A 19185-nucleotide genomic window follows, 5' to 3' on the forward strand; every position below is an offset into this window, starting at 1 on the left:
ATTTATCTAAAGAAGATTAATGCACAACTTCCCATGCATAAACTCAACACAGTTATACTTCATAAAGCAAATTATTACACGAATGTAGAAAAAAGATTCATGCAACTACAAGTAAATAACTTCAGCAAAGCATTATATATGGTATCAACAAATTGCATGGAATTGTCACACTACCTTTGCTTTCAAAGTTCCTCCCTCTAATCGGTAAATTAGTTCGTCGGTTCCTTTCGACAATCGTCCCCTTTTTGGACAACAGTTCCTTTTAACGAGAATTTCTTGCAAATTCCCGGAGTCGTAACCTTTGGGGTTTCCACTTGTAGGAAAAGCTTAGACTGATTAAAATTCGATGCGGGCGATATTAAAACCTATGAAATTTTGTGCTGGAACACGCCCTCTCATTTAACGTACCAATCAGAATCAAATATCTCTGCCGCCTTTTTCCAGAGGCCCCAAAGTCAGGGTCAGCTTGACCTGGTAGTTTGAGTAACAGAGTTTCTGCGTTCTCTCAGTTGTGACAACTTTACCATGAAAATGAAGTTTTCCTTGTCCTAAATTGTCCGCCTCTCTGCTGTATAAACAAATGTTTAATTAGGAACGAAATTCTCCCTCTAAAGGACATTACCGTACACGGTAGTATGGCGATATGATACGCGCTTGTCTCCATAAATCTAATTAATGGTTGTCTGGTCTCAACTAATGTATTCTTGTTAGATCGACATAAAATTTGCCACTTCACACATACATACATACATACATACATACATACATACACGTGTTTGTACTTATACAACTTTCACCTTAAATTTTGACCTGAGTTATCTAAGCCAGGTGTCCAAAGAAGTACCTAACTCTATGGTAAGGTTGTTGTAAGCTGAGATTATTATATAGTTTAAATGTATGTATTTACTAGCTTTACTTGTTATATTCGTGACTACTGATATTGATATTGTCTTGGCTATGGCTATGTCATGGATCAATGTGGAGCTCTGCTGATCAACCATTGTTGTCTTATCCATTGCTGTCCCAATCAAGTTTAGGTTTTTGCTATTGTGAAGCTGAACTGAAAGACCATCTGTAAGATGTCAGAGATTAAAACACATAATCTGTCGCATGATATCTCATGGTTTCTATCGTATTTTGTTTTCTAGTCATTCGCCGCCTTTTAGGTCACAATGTAAACAGATACGGGTCTTCTAGCTTATTCCTTGACAGGCTGTGCTATATATTAGCTTCACCATAATGCCAGTTTAGTACCTATCAAGCTAGAGTCAGGGCCGGCGCCAGACCCGGCCAGACTATCTGGCGCCCTAGGCAAGGTTAGATTCTGGCGCCAACCCACCCCCACCGGAAAATATCAATTTCAAAATTTATAAACAATACTTTTTAAGAAAAATGCGCCCCCTGAAATCAGCGCCCTAGGCGGCTGTCTAGTTTGCCTATATGGTAGCGCCGGCCCTGGCTAGAGTTACTAGTAAAAATGCAAATAAAGATTCCTGACAGTTCGTAATATACCTTATTGATAAGTACAAACATATCTTTTAATTGCATATAATATTTTATCACGGCACTATGATAATGAATAGATATAATGTAAAAAGGGTTTGAACTGCCCACGAGTATTGTACGAAAAAGATCAAGTATTAAGTCCAGAGATATTGAGTAATTACAAATGAGAACCTTAGAAAAGTAACATATTTACTTCAGAAACCACAATTACAATTGTAAAAACTTATTTAATTAATTTTTTGGAAATAAATAAGATAAACGTATTACTTTACCGCTGTTCCATCTTAGCTAGATCAGACGAATTACGACCTTCACTTTCTATTTATAATTTCAACTTTCGATATATTTGACATTACCAACAACAAAATATCAAAGCCAATAAAGGTAATACTAGAGTAAGTACCGGTAGTCATTGATTGAGAAGTAACTCTTGCATCCACGAGAGGGCACTTATTAAAAACAAATTGCATTTGACATGATACTTATGACAGGAAGTGGATCGACGACTTCTTGTTAACGAAGACTCAGAAACCGGCTATATTTCAGGTTTTTAATGCATAATGTAAAAGAATGCAGTTAACAAATTTTTGAAAGGTGGTTATATTGTACAAGAGCTGTTGGGATAACTTAAGAATAAGTGGAAATACAAACCGATTAGTTGGATTGTGTTTATTATCGTTGATACGTTGAAGGCACATATCAAAACACCATACACAGATCACAAAATATATACAAAGTTCCTTAAATCAGAACGTTAGGGCAACCATTTCAAAATATCAAACACGCCCGCTTTCCGTATTCTTCTACAAAAATGTAAAAATGTATAAGTGACCTACGTTCATATTTAAGTAAATAAATATCGCATCTTTCTGGTCGTTGAAAGTCCATACATACCCTAGGTCTGTATCAGTCTGACTGGTGTATAAATCTTGACATAAAAAATATTACACGTTATGCACGCTGTACAGGTTAAATCCAATATATGAGGTTGAGAAACAAAACAATAAAAATTATTGTATTGATAGATCCTAAATGAAGTCTAAGGTGAAGATCTGTATTTGGATAAGAATGTGATGTCTTTACAGCAATATCAGTCGAAATGATAACCAAGAAAACAGTGACCATTATAAATTTATGGTGACTGTGATGGTAAATTTTAGTGATGGATATGTTAGAAACAATATGGTGGTCGTGATGGCAAATTTGTGTCGGCTGATGTGATGGTAATTTTGCCTAGCTGTCACTGTAAATATATGGTGGATTTGATGGCAAATTAGTCCATCGTGGCGATAATGAAATTTACGTTTGAAACGACAACGGCAATGTCCAGTTTACAGTTCAACAACAGCAGTTGACAGACATTTTATTTGGTAAAAATTGAGCGCATGTAAGAATCTCAAATAAAAATCTTAAAAGCTTATTGGGCACGTCTTATTAGGATAGTACACCGACCTCTCCCATTCCACTCACGCAACAACCATATATTGGAATAAGTCTACAAATTTTGTTACATATAATTTATGGGAAAAATGTAAAGAAAGTAATGATGTCTAAACTCATCAACGTGAAAGGAGCAACATGATTGATTGTACTTTGTTTATTTGATTCTGGTGTAAAATTATCAACTTTGGATAAAAAGTTTGAAAATATCAAAGTTGACTAAAATATGAAACTATACACATTATAGGCAACTGTGGAAAAGATTAAAGGCAAGGCTGATATACAAAAAAAACTTGAGCAAATCATTGACAACTCTTCTCTTCATAATTTGTTATGTGTACTATACAAACGTTTAGTCCATCTCAAATATGAAAACGTGTACGTTTTCTTAACTTTCAAGTTTCTAAAACTGGGAATAATAAATATTTAGACGCGAATGAAGGCTTGTAAAAAGTGGTCACATCTAACAAACGTGCAAATGTTTGCTTCATTATTTAAAGAAGATAAATACAGCAAGATGCATTGTATTAGAATTAAAAAAGTAAAGCCACAACAGAAACAATGAACAGCACCTGAAGTACAGATACATCTAAATTATCAAGACAATTCAGTTAGTTACAGTCAACGTTATGTGACCGCTTTAAATAATCTCTCTGAGAAAGTGTCGCAAGTAACTTCAAATAGAATGATCCTTCATCTATAAAGACAATGGTCAGTGCCAAGCACTTTAAATAAGAGACCATTATAAACACATAACTTGAAATTATCAAGATTTCGTTTAACAGATTCAAAATTCGAACAAAGAAAAGAAGAGCTAAACCTTCATCCCATTGCCAGGGCATAAAATGTGTAATCTTAGCTTTCATTGTAATAAGTCATAAATGTGTAACTGACACTCAGTTTAGTGATTCCAGCGTTGTTGGATTTTCAGGGCACAGTCATAACACATTCAAGTTCTCACACGACTTTGACGAAGCATCTTTCTTAAATATCTTATTGAGCAACAATTTGCTTTTTGTGACACAACACTTGTCATGTGACTGTTCTGAACCAGCAGGGTTATCTCTGGCTTTAAATAACCGTATCTGTTTCACGATTCCACACAAGACCTGATCTATGTTGTGATTAAGAACGTTTGAGGTTTCTTTAAACTTGCAACCATATGTCTTTGCAATTTCTTTACCTTCTGAAATAGAAACCATCATATAACATATGATTCTTTCAAATATTTTCCTTAAAACTTGAAAAAGTTGCTTTAAAAATCAGAAACGATATATCTCCATACTAACTCATCGTGAGAACAGTCAGATTTATTTATAATATGGAAGATCATACGAAATTAAATAAAGATACATACAATTTTTAAACGTTTGTGTTAATAAAAAATAATTTGGTAAAGGATATATGGCGGAATGAATAATAATAAGCAACGCCCATTTTTGAAACTTTAATTTAACAAATTACTAAGATTAACACAATATCAACTGATTTTTAACAGCTTCAATAATGACATTTTCTTAACAATGGCATCTATGCTGCTATGGGCATAAAACGTTTGATTGAAGACAAACGCCTTTATTTCAATGGCTTTTAGTGTTTATTTTGTTCCTTAACCCGATAAAATGCATAATATAAAGTCGTGCATTTTCGCAGCAAATCAGTTATGTGTACGTTAATAAAAGTCGTCAAACATAGAAACTATTGGATTTAAAGGCACAAATTTAAATATTGGAATAGATCCTATGTACATTCTATACTTGTATTAAAAATCTTTCCTCAGAAACCAATTTTAGTAACTTGTAACGTTACCTTACCTGGCAAATTAAATATTTTTTCTTGCTGTAAGTCCCTAGAAAAAGTTAGGAGTATAGAAAATACAATATGACAATGTATGTTTACGCTTGGTTTGAAATCATCACGATTGTATTGTATAGCTCTCTTATATCAAATACCTTCTTTGGTAATGCATCTTGAGCGGACTAAGTCGGTCTTGTTTCCTACCAAAATGATACAGTCGCCGAAATGTAGCTCTTTACGTAAATGATACAAAAGATCGACTGCCTCCTCGAACGACTTCCGGTCATCAACAGCGTACACAATCAGATAGGCATCCACAACACCACGCTCTTCTACGGGCTGTAAAGATCAGGAGGTCGTATTATGAGTGCAACGAGCACGGCCATGCATTTGCGTATGATCGCCTGAATGTGTAATTTTACTTTGGTGTATTTTTCATTTTCAAAAGGATACACTTACATAAAATGATCAAACATAGATTAATCTTATTCCGATTTATGATCTTTGACTTTTTAACTAAGTAAGCAGGAATAGTAGACAGGCGATTCCTGCTGTAAGAGCTTATTTTAAATACGGGTATCATAGTAGAGTTGGTTTTGTAAACCAACTATTAAGGCTGTTAGTGGACTGTCACTTCAGTAGAAAAGTGATATTTTCAGTCAGTGGAGCAGACACGCATGCTATGCTCAATCAGGAACGATAGTTAAAAGTATTCTGAATTTATAACCGCAACATTAAATTACTTAGTTTTAGATTTTGACCACACAAGTCCTTGAAAGGCACTTTTGCTAAATTATTATAGTGCTTTTGGACGACATTCCATCTTGGAGCTATATCGTTTTCACCCAAATACAGTCAAATAAAACGCACCAATAAATATACATACATCATAGTATTTTGTTTGATGCATTATGGCGCTTATTATCGTTTTATACTCTTGTCCCATTTAACGGATTATTCCCTGTTTTAATCAATGGCATCGTTCTTTTTCTGGAGATATTTATTTGAAACTGTAATGAATTAATAATAACTACCAAACAGCTGACATAGTAACGTGAGATGTATGATACTTAACAAGACGCTAACTGCGTAATTGTTTCTTTTAAGTAGGTCCTCAAAACGTTATAGAAAACATATGTGTATGTATGTGATTATAGCTCATTAACATATGTGCATGATAACTGTATAAGGTAAAAATGCAGTTTAAGTTTTTGAAATTAAGGCAATTTTTCTTTTTTATTTATTTCCTAATAACGTTTCTGCTACTCAAAGGAAGTTGATTATTCATATCAAACTGACGTCATATTTTCTTTACAGAAGTTGAATTTGACACATGGTCAAAAGATGGCACTGTGTTTAACACCTTTTGAGATGCATAATTTGTGCATGCAAGGTTACCAAGTATGTGTCTATTAACACGAATGCATCGCCATCCATGCAAGAGGATAGTGCAGCCAACACTTTCCTGGAAACTCTTTTACAAAGAAAACATCTCAGCAGTCATTTAACGGGAATACAGGTCACACTGACTGACTCGGATTAAAACTGTTTGACCTAGCCATACAATAATGTACGACTCAACAGCCATCATGCACGAGGAACCTACCCAAATGCAAATAGTAACCAAATTTTGACAGGCGGACGAATGAACAAGGCTAAAACGATTGACCCTTTTAACATTCGTGGAATGACTTAAGGTTCCGAAACTAAACAAACAGTCTGTACAATGTAATGATCTTAGGAATTAAGTATTCATTACATGTCTTCATTCAGTTTAGGGAACTAAGCTTTTTGTTGAATCACCGAGAAAGAAATGACTTAAAGAGCTACGTTTGAATATTTGTTCTTTTGCTAATGTTAAAAATAAAGCGGCTAGTAGTTACGAAAGCGAGTATGGGTAACAAGCTATGGTGATAAACGGAATGTAGCATTACGAAGACATTTGAAATAATGACCCTATGAGTGCAAAGGGAGCTTAACATTAAAAGCGTGCATATATTTAACTTTGTGGGTCGCTATGGGGTCTCGCGTGATTTTAATGTTCCGAATGTACATACGATTAACACAGGACCGGTATGGTGGAAGCGGGATTTAACATTTTTTTTTTTTTTTTTTTTTTTGGGGGGGGGGAATAAATTAGACAATATGGGGTTTAATGGGAATTTAACAATGTTGGTCACTATATGAATCTAACCCACTCAGTTGTATTCCAATACATATCTTCAGTAACATGGTGATATAAAGCCACTAGACTTAACATGAAAAGTTCACTTGACCAGGTGAAATTCAATATGGCAGCTGTAATGGGGTTATATAGATGTAGGAGGAATGATTTTAAAATGGTGGAGCCCATATATCCATCATAGTTTAAAAAAGGGATATCGTATTAAAATGGACGAAACCAAAAGTAATATTAAAATTTCGAAATTGACACAATCTGTATGAGATCAAAACAAAGCGCACGGTTTATTTAAAATGTGACCTATAATACAAGTAAAATTAACATTCAAAAACTTAAACGGAATTTAACAGAGATTAAAAACACCCGAATATTTTATTTATAGGGCCAAAATGGCAATGCCAGCGTATATTATTCATGTACGTGTGAAGGAATGAGGAAGTGTATAGCAAGCTGATAATACTGTTCTCGCAATCGCCGTGTTATATATGAGTGAATAAACGAATGAAATAAAAACTAATTAATTAAACAGTGAACAAAAACATAATGATTTTATCCTCGAAACTAATAAATATAGTGGGTCTTTGTGTGTGAGTGTGTGTGAGTGTGCGTGTGTGTGTGTGTGTGTGATTTTGGATTTTGAACGTAGCTTTTCTTTTAGCAAAAAGGAGTTGTTTATAATTTAAAAAGATCAATATCTAAAATATTTAGAAAACAATTTCACTTGCGTATGCAATACATATAATTAGAATGGGAGTTTGCAATAAAAAGCACAGATGTTCAGTTGTACTTTAAAATATAAATATACTATATGTATTTCGTTATCATTCATTATTTTTCTGTGTGGAGGAATGTGATTTAGGTTTATTTGTATTAGTGATGTTGACAAAGGAATCTGAATTGAGGCTACCAGACCCGATTGCATGTGTACATTATAACTTTTAAATTTTCAGCGTGTTACAACGTTAGATGTTTATAATTTTTGATGGGTAAATATATATAATAATTATATAATAATAATAATAATAATAATAATAATGATACAATTTATTACATTAGTTTTTATAGTCTTAAAAGGTATTAAAGATTTTCAACTATTTATATTACTTTTTGGACTCTTTTTGCATGATTATAAACTTAAACTTTTGTCTGGAGTCGAGTTTAATTGACATGCGTTATTTAGATTTGCATTTTGTATATGGGCAGTATTTCACATTCAGAGAGACGTTTATTTGTGATATATTGAGTCCTAACTTAATCTGATGTCGATTAATTCAATCCATGTTATAGTGTCTATTGCGACATATTTGTACTCGTAGTGGTCTTGATATATTTTTTTTACACATTTGTACCTATCGCAATTCTGGTTTCAAGGTATTGTTATTCTGCTCCGGTGACCTAAGTGGTTAGAGCGTCCGCCTCTGATGCTGTAGGTCGCTGGTTCGAACCCCGACCGAGTCCTATCAAAGACTTATAAATATTCTACAAGCAGCTGCCTCTCTTGGCGCTCAGCATTAAGAGGTTAGTGTTAGGAGTGGTTGGCCTGGTGTAAGGATAATCTGACTGGGTGGAACATGATACCACATGTCTGCGGCATGATGGCCCAGTGCTAGACATCACTTTAAGCTGTCACGCTGCAAACATCGAAGCGATATAACTGAAGATTTGTTAAAGCTACGTTAAAAATCCAAAAACAAACACATAAAAACATTAAAAATAAACAAAGAAACGAAATCTCTGCTTCCATATAGGAAGATAGGGATAACACTTAGTGCGTCCATTCTTGTCGAGTTCTTTTTCTTCTTCTTCTTAGGAAAAACAAATTATTAGTTATTGAATGTTAAATCCAAGTGTATGGGGCGGGGGGTACACATTACAGGAAGACGTTATTGGATTTACCTGTGGCCCACTGTGGTCAATGAAAAACAGGGCTGACTCCTCCCCATCTAGCAAAACTGATATGGTCTTGACTTCCTCTCCATCTAAAATAAAACATGACGAAATTGGTGAAAGATTAAGTTTCATTAATTAGCTATTTTGTAAATGCCTTGTATATGGTTTAATGATTTAGTTTGAAGATTTGTTGAGCTAGATTTCATGTTATTAACTCTAAAATATGGTAGATGATGCTTTTCTTATAAATAATATCAAGTTCTTTGAAAGTGTGATGGACATCCAACATTAATAATCCTCTACAGTCACGTGACTTGTTACGTACTTTAAAAGTATAGTCTTGCTGCGTAGTAGCGCCCTCACGTGTTCACAATTATGTAAATAGATGGTAAATATGCTCCTTACAATGTGCAGGTCATTTACGTCATAAGTTACTTTAGAAAACCTAATTACACCTTGATTTATGACACGCAGTGTCAAGAAGGGAAGGAAAGTAAATTGGAAACAATACATAACGTCCCTTAATCATGCAATCTGACTCGTTTTGGTCACAATAACGAAGCAGTTTATGTTTCCTAAGACATTCATTAACTTAAAGAGTTTGAATTTAAAGTCTTATCATTCTGTTCAATCTAAGCGTTGATACAGATCATTAGACTGTTTGTTTCTTCATTTAGAAGAGCTCTCGCCTGTACCACAGAGTACAAATAATGTAAATGAGCGAATCAAACCTGAGTCACAGAAAAAAGTGAAAATATACAAAAATCTATTGTACGATGTATGTATTGTGAATTTTTAGGAACGCTAACTCGAAATGGAACAACTTACAGCGGTAAGAGATAATGAATTAACGCAATATATTATATGAGTGTACATTTTTATACCATTAGGTCTAGTTGCCCTGATTTTGCATTGAATCATGGTGCTAACAGTGCTAGAACTGAGCAATGATTCTGATGGCTAATGGATGCCCTAATGGGTAGGTCGATCAATTTCCTGGTTCACATAGTATGTCTAGGCCAGACATATAACATGTGCAACACGTGTTCACGACTTGCGTACTGATAGTATCAGATCCACTAACAATCTAACAGCACGAGATGCCCTTATTTATTACACACTTACACCAACTCATAACAATGGATCCGTTCGGTTCTCTTGCCAATATTTGTCATTTAATTATTCTCCTTTATTATTAATTTACAGGTCAGACCTTGTTTATAGTCTGCCCAGTGTTTGTTGTTCTGCTTGTGCCATCTTTCTGAGAAAAGAGTATCAACGAAAAGGTACATTACTTATTCGTGTCAAGGTATTATAAATAATAATGTACAGCCTTGCCAAATCATGACTAAGTTACGTAGCACTTAACAAGTTGTAGTTCGGATCATCAGTACCATTCGATGCTTTCAATACATCGTTTAATAAGTTCACTCAGTACTAAATGTGTTTCTTTAAGTCGATTCTATTGATTATCAGCTTAACATCGAATATAAGTCTTTACACCCTATAAAACGCCAAAGGAAACATACGGCAATCTAGAATTAATGCTATCCATTAACAAAAAAATCATATCGATTATTTCTTTGAGATATGGTGTAATCTTGTCTATCAAAGGGACAAACTTGATGCAACATGAAACTTAGCTTGATGACTGCCTGAAGTAAAAATACAGATAACACAACGTTCTCGATTTATTACAAACAATTAATAGCTAGAAACGAATCCATAAAAATCGTAATGATACTGTTTAGAATCATGAGCATGCATAAATATTAATAATAATAGCGACGCTTTATTCTTTTATTAAGGCATTTGTGTAGGTATGCCAATTCTGCACCATATAATCCAATAGATTTGTTTAAAATACGCTCAAAAATGAAAAACATTATATCTTTAACACAGTGTGAAATATAAATTACTCCAAAACCTTACTACACCAATATGTTGTACATTTAACACGAAATATTACACATACAGGGAGTCTACCGCATTGACCAAGCCTGAAACACTTCTTGCAGAGGAATAAACATCAAATGAAATGTTGTACATAACTTTGTGTGCAAAGTGTGCAAAATTATAAAGAGAGAGAGAGAGAGAACATTTGCTTATTTATTTAATTTAATGGCATTGTTTTGTTTTTTTGTGGGGGGGGGGGGGGCGTTAAAATGAAGCCCATTAGAAGGTTTTTGTGAATATCAAGCTAACGCAATACATTACCAAGGAAATAGGCATCATGTCTGGATCCAACAACATATGGAAAGTCAAACAGATCAGTATACAAACCAAAGTTTGCATTGATGCGATCTGTGTTATTATTAGGATAGAACTTTTAAGTAAAAGTATTAAGAATTGTATTGAAAGTAATTTTATGGTTAAATTATATTAAAAGTAATTTTTTCATTAAATTATATTGAAAGTAATTTTCCACTAAAATATATTGAGATAAATTTGATATATTTGTGTAATATAACTGTATGCTATTTTATAAAGATCGCGTTTTACGAGCAGATGCAGAAATCCATAAAATACATTTCGCTCGTATTTAAATGTCAGCAATTGTCAGCATAAAATACATTTCGCTTGTATCTAAATGTCAGCAAGTTAGATTTGGGAAAAAAATGCTGAACAGACAAATTATTAAATCAATAATGTATGAGTTACGCAGATGGTTCACATGATGGCCCTGTGAAAGGTCAAGAGTCTTGTTCTCACTGAACTAAGCGAAACCAAAAACTGTATAAATATAGAAGCGGGCTTACGAAGGTTTAGTACGTTCCTGAGTCAGAACAGGTCTGTCTTTTCCTTACAGGTAAGAATCATCTGCGTTCGCAAACTTCTTTAAAGAATGGGCACTTTTTAATATTTGAGACTTTGACAATAAAATTCATATTTTTCCAACATTTTTGTGAGTTCTTTATATTTTATATATAATATAATAGAATGTTTAATTGTATTTGTGGTACATATTATTGGAAAAGATGAATTCGCTACCAACTTCATGTTTACATTTAATTTGGAGATAAAAGATTCTTTAAGTAATAATGAGCAATGTTTAGTAACATATTCCAAATTAGTATTCTGTTTTAAATTGAGTAAAATACATTTCTTCAGAATGATTGTTGCACTAATCGCAACTTTTGACTTTTATACTCATTGGATATCATGAAGTTAATCGAGATTTAACTATCTGTGATGCATTCTAAAAGGCAGAAATTATACAAATGAAGTTGGTAAGCTCGATGGGAACGTGTAAGTTTATATGTATTTCGTGTATTCTAAATATAAAGCTTTATAAATGTATCTTTAGAATGTATATATATATATATATATATATATATATATATATATATATATATATATATATATAATTCATTCCTCGAGTCAGAACAGCTCTGTCCTTTGCATACAGCGATTCCGTACCTCATTCCCCAAGACGTAGCTGTATCTACACGGTTATTGGTGACACACTTGTTAGAGAGCCTGACTCCTTCTTCTTCTTCTTCTTCTCTCTCTCTCTCTCTCTCTAACCATGGGCAAAGACATTTCTTAACTTATGAGTAATCCCTTCTCATAGCAAGAGATGAGAAGAAGGTTAGGATATTAAAAAACGTATCATAACATTATCATAACCCTGTAATCTGCTGATTTTTGCTGTCCTCGTTTGTTTCAGACATTTGTATAGTTAACGATTACCTAAAAGTCTTCAATTAAGTATGGGAAAAAGGAATTAAAGTTTTATGTGAAGATACTATAATGCTGTTTCCCGTTGACATAAACTGTTGCAAGTGGTTTTTTCAAGGATCAATCGAGCGATGCAACAAAGGTTGCTACAGCGAACTCTGTGCACTACATAGTTTTATAATCCGAAAAAATCCTGATTCTAGGCCGTAACCGTGTTTGAAATGCAACACATGCTTTCGTGGGAAACTTCAGATTTGTACAGCATGTGGAGGTAATAAGTTTCGGTCATTAAAGTTCTATTACTAGAAACGTGCGCCGAAGCATTACATGACAAAATTAAACCCACTAACGGTTGAATATTTTATACAAAAAAATAATTTTATATAAACCTGGTATATAACAAATGCCTCAAATTTACTATCTGGCAGAGCAACAAAACGAAGGCATCTGATGTCGTATTTTCCTCATAACGAAAACGTATGCAGCTGCGAATAACAAGTACGTGAGCGGGTACGACAAAGATCTTCCGTCGAAGTATTTGATCTCTCTTGGTATCAATAATCTTTATGGCTATACGATGTCAGAGCCGATGCCATATGATGGATTTACCTGGATAAGTCAGAACAGTTCCTCGATGAAACAAACAATCTTCGCTTGGTGATGTCAGTCGAATATGGTTATTTTGTTGAGTCTGATCTTGATTACCCGGCGCTGCTACACGATCTTCTCAACGACTCTCCGTTTTGCGCTGAATCAGTGAAAATCGGCGATTGTTTATTATCTCAGCAGCAACTCGATCAACGCCGTGGTGGACCTTGCACGGTAAATAAACTAGTACCTAACCTTCTTGACAAGAAAAATTATGTTTGTCATTATAAAAACCTGAAGCGGGCCGTCAACGCCTGACTGGTACTCCTTAAAGTTCATCGCGTGTTAAAGTTCGATCACTCGCGGTGGATGAAAGGATACATCGACTCAAATACTGCTAGACGAACAGTTGCAACCACCGACTTTGAAAGAATTTTCTCAAGTTGATTAATAACTCTGTGTTTGGAAAGACGATGGATAATAGTCACAAGCGTGTCAATACAGAGCTCGTTGCAAAAAAACTTGTTGCATCAAATCATTTCCCGGGGATGATACGGATCAACAAAAATCTTGTGATTGTCCAAAAACATAAGACTAACTTGATGCTTCACAAACCAATCTATGTCGGTGCTGCTGTATTTGATTTCTCGAAGGGTCGATGTATAACTTTCATTACAATTTTGTTAAGCGTGTGGTCTAACGCTAAGCTGTTATTCACGGATACTGACTCGCTGATGTATGAAGTTGACCGTGACGACGTTTACAAAGACATCCACGAGTATAGATGCTGTTTGATCTGTCAGAATACCCAATCAACAGAGGATTCCGCTGAGATGATAAAAGAAAGGTGATTGGTAAATTCAAAATCGAGACAAGCTTTATCCCGATAGTCGTGTTTGTTGGACTCTGATCGCAGATGTACTCGTTGTTACTCAGCAACGATAAAGTTATAAGAAAGTGAAGGGTATTAAAAGTCCTATATTAGAACGTGTCCTGGGATTCGACGATTTTAAAACTGCTATGTTTTGTTCTGCGTCAGAGCCTGTTAGTTACATTTCAATGACTGCAATACGATCTTACCTCCATAGCGTTGAAACGGATATGATTGTGAAGGAGGGACTCGGTAATGTCGACGACAAACTGCACTGCGTCGATGGCATTAACAAGTACGCGCTAGGTCATTACAAAACAAAAAATTACGATTACATTGACTGGTTGTTATCGTGATTGGATAGCGAGTTTCAGTAGTAAGGAAAAAGGCGGCTACTGAGCGTAATTTCAAGGGGGGTAGTAAAATTAACTTGCTTCGATATACCGGCTAATCATATGCATTTGCGTTGGGTTTTCATTTTTCTGATGTTTATTTTTCGATGGGGGGGGGGGGGGTGTGTGAAGGCGTTAGGGGTAAAAGAAAAATCACCATAGGGATCGAGTAGTGTCAAAATAGTTGCAATAGAAACGTCAAAATTGGTGGAAGCGGTCGAATTTAGGTACCTTCCTTAAAATTGCGCTTATAGCCGTCTTTTTCCCTACTACTAGAGTAAACTGATTTTATTGGAGTTAAAATGCATTAACTCTCAGAAGCAGTTGGATTGTTGACGATATTGCTTCTTTTCAAAATAGTTTGTGTTACAACTATATTGTTTTATGCTACTTCTTTGAAGACATTTTATATGTTATTACTGTATTTTTGTAGGCTGACACCGATTTCAAGGTAACTATGTGAAAATTATTAGTAGCAGAACTCGTAAAATATTTTTGACAGGTGTATTTGGAAATACGGATTCACTGAGCGATAGCAACGGTCCTATTGGACCTTCAGTATCTTCCATTTATTTTCATGCTGAAATTAGCAAAAATGATATGCATGGATCATGCAATAACTCGGAAAAGGCTTCATAACTGAAATATGGTATTATCATATACGACCCTGCCATTAGATCTACCCTATCTAATACAAAGGGCCTTTTTATTCGATGCTTGGAGAGAGATCATTCCTCTAGGGCAGAGAAACAAAGAAAATTGTATGCATATTTAACCAATAATTTCTTCTTCCTTGTTTTTTAATAGTAAATACTTTAAACTGTACTGTATGAAATCGCACACGATTTTGTTGGTGCAGTCTACAAAATCAGTTGCAAAAACGGAAAAAAAAGCTGCAGTGTATATACAAAACAATGTACCAACTGATTAGTAATACTGCATTCGATATACAAAACAATTTACCAATTGAATAGTGTTACTGCATTCGATATACAAAACAATTTACCAATTGAATAGTATTACCGGTATCATTACTTTCATGTTACTAATTTCGAAAGCAATTGAGGCATAGTAGATATACATCATCATGCCAAAGAAAATTAGCATCATCATCTGCATTTTTCCGGACGTCCAGAATTCTGTCTGCAAGTATATTTTGATATAATCTATAAAGCTTATATCCCGAGATATCTGAATCTGTGATGGAGTTGATTCGTCCTGATTTCCAGTGTGGTCAAAACCTCTCCTTTAGAACGTAAGGAGCAGCTGACGAATGAACGAGATCGATGAGAAGTTAGAAATGGATTTCGATGTAACTGATATTCTTGTTTTCATCACTAAGCAACAGAACATCAATATCTTGTCAATAACGAACTAATAATAAACTGAGAAAATGTACAGTAATGCTGAAACGGGGATCGGAAATGTTCAGAACAGGTTGCAGATGTCCGAAATGTGCATACTCTTCGTTAGCGATACACTGATGGAGCAGACGACATAAAAGTGCACAAGTATACAAAATATGTACACGGTTCCCTTGCCGTCAATGAATCATCATTTAAGATACATCAGGCATAGCGAGTCATAGTTGAGAAATGATTCAAAGCTGTCTGAATCAGAAGGCCCAAATTAAAACCTGTTTGAGCTGGTTCAATCATAAGGTCAAACTTAAGACTATTTTAACCGGCTGGATCATAAGGCCCAACGTAAGAGCTGCTTGAACTGGTTGGATAAAAAGGCCCAACGTAAGAGCTGCTTGAACTGGTTGGATAAAAAGGCCCAACGTAAGAGCTGCTTGAACTGGTTGGATAAAAAGGCCCAACGTAAGAGCTGCTTGAACTGGTTGGATAAAAAGGCCCAATGTAAGAAATGTTTGAACTGACTGGATAAAAAGGCCTAACATAAGACATGTTTGAACGTGCTGAATCATAAGGCCCAACCTTAAAACTGTTTAAACCATACGGAAAATATGTTTCAGCTAGAATGTATAATTATGTAGGGGTTGTTTATTTGTTTTTCTTCGGAGGGGGATGTAGTAGAGGTTGCTTACCAGAGAGTAGTTAGATCATTCGATATAACCAGTGACCGAAACTCTTGTGGTATGATGGAATCAAAGCCCCCCTCTGCACTCTCATGCACAAATCCATCGAAGTGCATCATGTCTTCATTATTGGTATGCGGCTTTTGACATGCTGTATATTTGCGTCATAGCAGTTTGTACAAACGATATCAGGGAAAACCAGAACCAGATTTAGACTCGATTCTACTTTTCTAATTTCCTTTCATCTAGCTCAGATCTGGTATAGACATGTTATGATGCACAAACTAATATTGTTAGCAGTAGCAGATGAAAAATCAACCAACACGTCCGTATCGAAAATATTGCTGGCAACGAATGTTGGATGTTGGAGGAAAAGGATCCAAAGTGGGTTTTAAGGAGTGGGAGTGAATATTTATTAACATTCTATCAACTATTTAATATGTTTTGTGCATATATTTCCACTTGACACTCGTTCTGGCCTACTATGCCTGATTACGTAACACACGCACTCAAACGTATACCAGTAACAAAGTTTTAAATATTGGAGCACAAGGATAATTGTGACACGATGTTTATCTTATATGATACTGTCTTGTTACGATTTCTAATGGGTTTATCGCAGTTTTATTTGTAAATATTTAAATATATATAATTGATGAATGAACTTCATACATTTTAACATCTAAATTGCCTTGGAAATTATGAATGTAAATACGAAAAATCGCCCTATTACTGCCTTTCTGTAATAAGATAGGCCTGCGTTGTCAAAATTAAAATACAAACTTAAAAGCAATATTTTAGTGAAACATCAGGGCATAATATATTCTGTAGTCTGACATTTTTCTACAAGGTCTTTGTTTAGAATAACTATTTGTTATGCCAGTAAATAAAATATGGATAAATTAAAATGATTGCTATCTCAGTGTCAAGATGGAAAAGCTGCTGGCTGACATGATAAAATTACACCGCATGCCTAAACTAAATTGGTATATATTAACCAACTTAATGTTACAGGCCATCAAACATTTAGCCCCCCCCCCAAAAAAAAAGAAAAAAAAAAACAACAATGCATTTAAAATGCGCATCGTTTGCATTTCAAGCGCTTTTCTTTTCAATTAGGGTTTCCATCAACTATCTACTCATTGATCATTTATCTCATCGCTTGCCATTTATTTTGTAAGTCGTGCGTTTTCTCTGTAAGTGCCTATTACAGTGCGTCGGAAAATGCATTTACAATCATCTACACAGAAAAAGTAACCCTAGCAGAATGAAAATTTGTTTTGTTTTTGTACATCAGTTATGAATCACCGTTTCATCATTAAAGATCAGTGTCTAACGCTTGCTGCATACGTATTTGAGGGATACTGTTTCTCGTTTGTTCTTTGTACATTCTTCGTACGTTCTACATTCGCTTCATTATTCACGCATGTTCCGTTCATTTGATGTTCGTTCATCTTTTTTTTTTTTGTATTTCTAAGGAATAATCAAATATGTTTTGAAAAGTCTGCACAGTGATTGACGGTTGAACTTATACTAGTTTTCGGCAATCGCAACATCTGCAGTGTTAGAAATTATGTAATATAAAGCAATGTTAACGAAACCCATCAATTGGGTCACACTTCCTTTTTTATTACATTCCAAACTTGGCTCAGCCATTCCAAATTGGACCTAATTAAGCTTCTTGCACAATAGAAGATGGTAATTCAAAAGTAATGAGATTGTCAAATCATTAACTCATGCCGTATGTATTATTGGATTAGGCTGATTTGTCTTCGCACACAACTTTAATTATACAGAAAAAAAAATCATACAGGGCATAAACAAATTAAAAAGCCACATCTAATGAATGTAAAATTTTCATATAATTATTACACTTGGGAAAACAACATTGCAGTCTTCATTGTCATATTTTACTAAATATCGTGTTCGCCATCAGGCCATGTCAATCTGAACATCTTCGATCTTTTCCGTCAAGTAGAGAAAGAAACCTTTTATGTTAATCGTTGCCATTGATAACCATATTCTGATCTATTTTGTTCACATGTAATAATGAGGCAGCGGAGGGAGACAAAGTCAAAATCGGAGCACTCTTTGCATTTTGCTGCTATAACATATGTGGCGCACTCAGCCAGAGGCGAAATCACCAAACACCTCGAATTGATGTGTATTCCTATAACTACTTCCGGGGTTATTTCACGATCTAACGGAGTATGCATAAGACTAAAAAAGTTATATCTAATATATGGATTGAATGCATATTGCTATTATTAGATATATCTTATATTTGCATGCTGTAAAACTTGTGTAATTCCTATATCTGTTGATCCATGACCGAAGAAAATTTACATTAATTTTTCTTATTAATTACAGAAGGCTTTATAAAATGCCACATGTACACATTTTAATTGCAAAGGTAGTTTTAGCATAAACAACAACCACAATAATGTATGATTTGTCTGCATATTCAATATATGCGTCACTGTTCACGGCGCTTGATGTTTCTAATGAAGGAATTTTGGATAACGATGTATTACCATGAACTTATGCTTGGATAGATATTGTACGAAACCATGCGCAGTGCGTTGCTATCTAGCATGACTGAAAAAGAAAGTGCACCGTTTAATTAATACCGACCAGTAAGGTCGATTTATTTACAGCAAAATTGTCAGAAACAGCATTATGACACCGTGACCAGGAACCGTAGAAACATTGTCAGGTGGTCTTTTGAGAGCTGGAATCTGTGGACATGCCTGTTAAAAGATTCAATTTAAAATACTCACATAATATAACACAATAT

General features: G+C 34.6%; 1 protein-coding gene across 1 annotated transcript in view; it reads right to left on the bottom strand.

Annotated features, from left to right (window-relative positions):
• Positions 1 to 2112: 2112 nt before the first annotated feature.
• LOC149783000 (GTP-binding protein RAD-like) overlaps positions 2113 to 19185 on the bottom strand; it is a 77808-nt gene continuing 60735 nt past the window's right edge. Inside the window, exons 2-4 of the mRNA XM_089934954.1 lie at positions 8822 to 8904; positions 4899 to 5082; positions 2113 to 4132 (exon numbers count right to left, since the gene is read on the bottom strand). Of these exons, the coding sequence (XP_089791080.1) occupies positions 3885 to 4132; positions 4899 to 5082; positions 8822 to 8904 (515 nt within the window). The 3' untranslated portion in view covers positions 2113 to 3884. The remainder of the gene's footprint in view (positions 4133 to 4898; positions 5083 to 8821; positions 8905 to 19185) is intronic.

Source organism: Sinohyriopsis cumingii, chromosome 15 (assembly GCF_028554795.1).
Source record: "Sinohyriopsis cumingii isolate HCF-2022 chromosome 15, ASM2855479v2, whole genome shotgun sequence".
Taxonomy (NCBI): domain Eukaryota; kingdom Metazoa; phylum Mollusca; class Bivalvia; order Unionida; family Unionidae; genus Sinohyriopsis; species Sinohyriopsis cumingii.